The sequence below is a fragment of the Limulus polyphemus genome, unplaced genomic scaffold, assembly GCF_000517525.1.
Source record: "Limulus polyphemus unplaced genomic scaffold, Limulus_polyphemus-2.1.2 Scaffold8507, whole genome shotgun sequence".
NCBI lineage: Eukaryota > Metazoa > Arthropoda > Merostomata > Xiphosura > Limulidae > Limulus > Limulus polyphemus.
Genome location: NW_013674117.1, coordinates 22,959 through 26,416, shown reverse-complemented (window position 1 = coordinate 26,416; position 3,458 = coordinate 22,959). Strand labels below are relative to the sequence as shown.

The 3,458-nt window shown below is 32.0% G+C and overlaps 1 protein-coding gene across 1 annotated transcript in view; it reads right to left on the bottom strand.

Moving 5' to 3' along the window:
* Positions 1-680: 680 nt before the first annotated feature.
* The window catches only part of LOC106475390 (paramyosin-like), a 12,911-nt gene continuing 10,133 nt past the window's right edge, over positions 681-3,458 (bottom strand). Inside the window, exon 4 of the mRNA XM_013936073.1 lies at positions 681-1,259. Coding sequence (XP_013791527.1) covers positions 1,077-1,259 — 183 coding nt within the window. The 3' untranslated portion in view covers positions 681-1,076. The remainder of the gene's footprint in view (positions 1,260-3,458) is intronic.

Sequence of the window (3,458 nt, the reverse complement as noted above, 5' to 3'; positions counted from 1 at the left end):
TAAGACTACCGTGGTGGTTAGGTGGAAAAAAAGCCAATACAGGAGTAAACTGTTGAAAACATGCAACATTTAACTGAACGCATATGCACGTATGTAGCTTAAAATTTATTCTCCATAAATAGACATAATAAAAATTAAGAAATGAGATTAGTAAAAATTGTTAATTTAATTAAGAAGAGGAAATAGAAATGGTCAAAACTACAGAAACAAGTTGAATCAAAAGATTATGTTTTCAAGCCTACAACTAGGCACTCTAAAAAGAAATAAAGTAGTGTAGAAATAGTGTCTACATCATTTTCTCAAGCTACAAATCCCTATTTTGACTCCATGTATACAGTACTTATCAATTTTATTGGAGTCAAAATAGGGATTTTTAGGTTGAGAAAATAATGTAGACACTATTTCCGGCCTAGTTTGTTTACTTTTTTTTTAGAGTCCCTAGTTGTAGGCTTGAAAATATAATCTTTGCATTTTGATTCAACTTGTTTCTGTACTTCTTTGACGATCCCCATTCCCCCTTTTTAAATTAACAAGTTTTACTAATCTTATTGTAATAATTCTACTTAGGTAACTTTACTTTTACATATTACATGTGTTCATGATACTTGTATTGTTATAATTGTGCGTAGATAGTTTTACTTTGAGAACTGGGGTGTGCTAATGTTAACCAAAAACAGCAGTTTGATTTGCTATATGTTTTATTGATGAATAAAACGATTTTTTTGTATGACAGAGAACAACTCTATGTGTTAGTTACAGGCTTTGTGTGTTTCTCACAGATAAACTAATTCTTTCATAAACGTTAAGATATTCTCCATCCGTATTAATATCAAGTATCACACGCGAATAGATATTATTTTGTCCAAACATTGGCCCATACTTTGGTTACAAGCAGGGTACATCTAACTCCATCTTAATAAATTTGGTGACATTAAACTGAACAACAACAAAAACAAACACACTAATAAAACTACATTGAATCTCGTGTATTCACTTTGGTTAGTCTATAAATGGTGATATAAATTAGGATTGCTCCTCCTCTGTAAAAGATCCGAGAATCCTCTGGTGGAAGTCATCTACTTTTCAGCCATGGGAACCTGTAGGATACTGCCAGAGTCCTGGTTGGTGGGCACCCAGGTTTTGTGTTTGATACGGATTAAGGAGAGGTTACCTTCAGCCTGGTCCGCTCGGTCTTCGGCTGACTCGAGCTCTCGCTGAAACCTTCGGACTCGTGCCTGGTTCTGCTGAGCCACACCTTCCTATAAATTCAAACAATCAGTGATTAAAATTATTAGACTTGATGAAACGTTTTGTACGTTCCTGACAGCTCAATACGAGCTGTAAATATCTGTGTATGATGTCCTGATCAAGGTCCTTTGGACAAACTATTGACAAAGTGGGTTTTCTTCCCATAGAAATCGTTTGATCGAAAGTTTGTCCATATTTATTTTTCTCTTTCGGTGACTTTTTAAACAAAGTACTCTACAATACTGCATTCTCTCATAACAGTTATGTTCACCATTACTTTCCGCAAACTGAATGAATTCACTTTAATTTTCCAGGTAATAAAAACGTAGCAATTCTTGATAGCTTGTTAATGTTATCACATATGAGATAGTAATCCTTGATAATATATATAACATTATCTCATATCAGGTGGTAATCCTTGATAAGATATATAACGTTATCACATATCAGGTGGTAATCCTTGATAACATATATATAACGTTATCACATATCAGGTAGTAATCCTTGATAAGATATATAACGTTATCACGCTACAGATAGTAAACCTAAATAAGTTAGATAACATTACCATGCATAAGGTGATAACCCTCGATAAAATAGATAACATCACCACGCATCAGGTGCTAACCATTAATAACATGGATAACATTACCTCGCATAAAATAGTAACCCTTGATAACATGGATAACATTACCTCGCATAAGATAGTAACCCTTGATAATATGCGAGGTAATGTTATCCATGTTATCAAGGGTACTATCTTATGCGAGGTAATGTTATCCATATGATATTTTATTCAAATAAAGAATGATGAACGATTGAGTGACGTAATCTGTTATAGGAAACATAACACTTGATTTTATATCATTAATGTTTTTTTATTATTAAAAATGAGGAGAAAAAATATGCAATAAATATCTTGCTATAGTTAATTCAAAGAATAGGTTAATATCTACCTGATTCAGGATTAAACAGACATTTGATTCAAATAGAATAAGTTCCAAAATATTTGGTATAGTTGACGTATAGGTTAATCTCCTGATATATGTTTGTTTGGTCCATCGACTCATCAAGAGATTAACTTCGCCAAAATCCATGATGTAATAATCTATGTAACTTAACCCTACGTGCTACAATATCCCAGGTCGATAACAATGAAGGAAACAATAACAGATTTGGTGAGAACTCAGGGATTTTAGCAGATTAGGAATTCCTTACTCTCTTACTAAACCTTATTATTGAGGTTATAAAGCCGGTAACGTTGCGCTAATCCTGTCTTTTATTACCGAACAGTTTTAATGAGAACTGTGTCGTATTGATGTAAAATATATTTTAAAAACGAATCACGCCACATCGATGTTTGAAAACTTTGTTTCCAAAATTAAAATAATCCAGGATAACTAGGGCGAAGAGACTTGAATCTTTTTTTTTATATATAAAAAACAATTGACATCTTGTCTCCGAAACTAATCTTCCAGTCAAGATTGTCTAACGTCAGGTAAACTAGTAACTGCTTAACAATCAGAGCAGGGTCTTTCTCTTTTATACGGTGTAAATAAAGCTGTACGTAAAGTTAAATGTCCTGAATCTAATGCGCTTATGTTGGAAGACCGGCCTGTATTTCTGGATATAAAACACAAATATCGCAAAGCTGATGATGTATTTAAAGTTGAAAGCGTGGGAGATGTAGATACCTTAAAAATAACTTGTTTCTAACCAAATATATATATAGTCCCTATTTATTAAACAATGTAGATACCTTAAAAATAACTTGTCTCTAACCAAATATATATAATCCCTATTCATTAAACAATGTAGATACCTTAAAAATAACTTGTCTCTAACCAAATATATATAGTCCCTATTCATTAAACAATGTAGATACCTTAAAAATAACTTGTCTCTAACCAAATATATATAGCCCCTAGTTATTAAACAATGTAGATACCTTAAAAATAACTTGTCTCTAACCAAATATATATAATCCCTATTCATTAAACAATGTAGATACCTTAAAAATAACTTGTCTCTAACCAAGTATATATAGTCCCTATTTATTAAACAATGTAGATACCTTAAAAATAACTTGTCTCTAACCAAATATATATAGTCCCTATTTATTAAACAATGTAGGTACCTTAAAAATAACTTGTCTCTAACCAAATATATATATATACACCTGGAAAAAAGTTAAGCACCCCGTGTTTTTT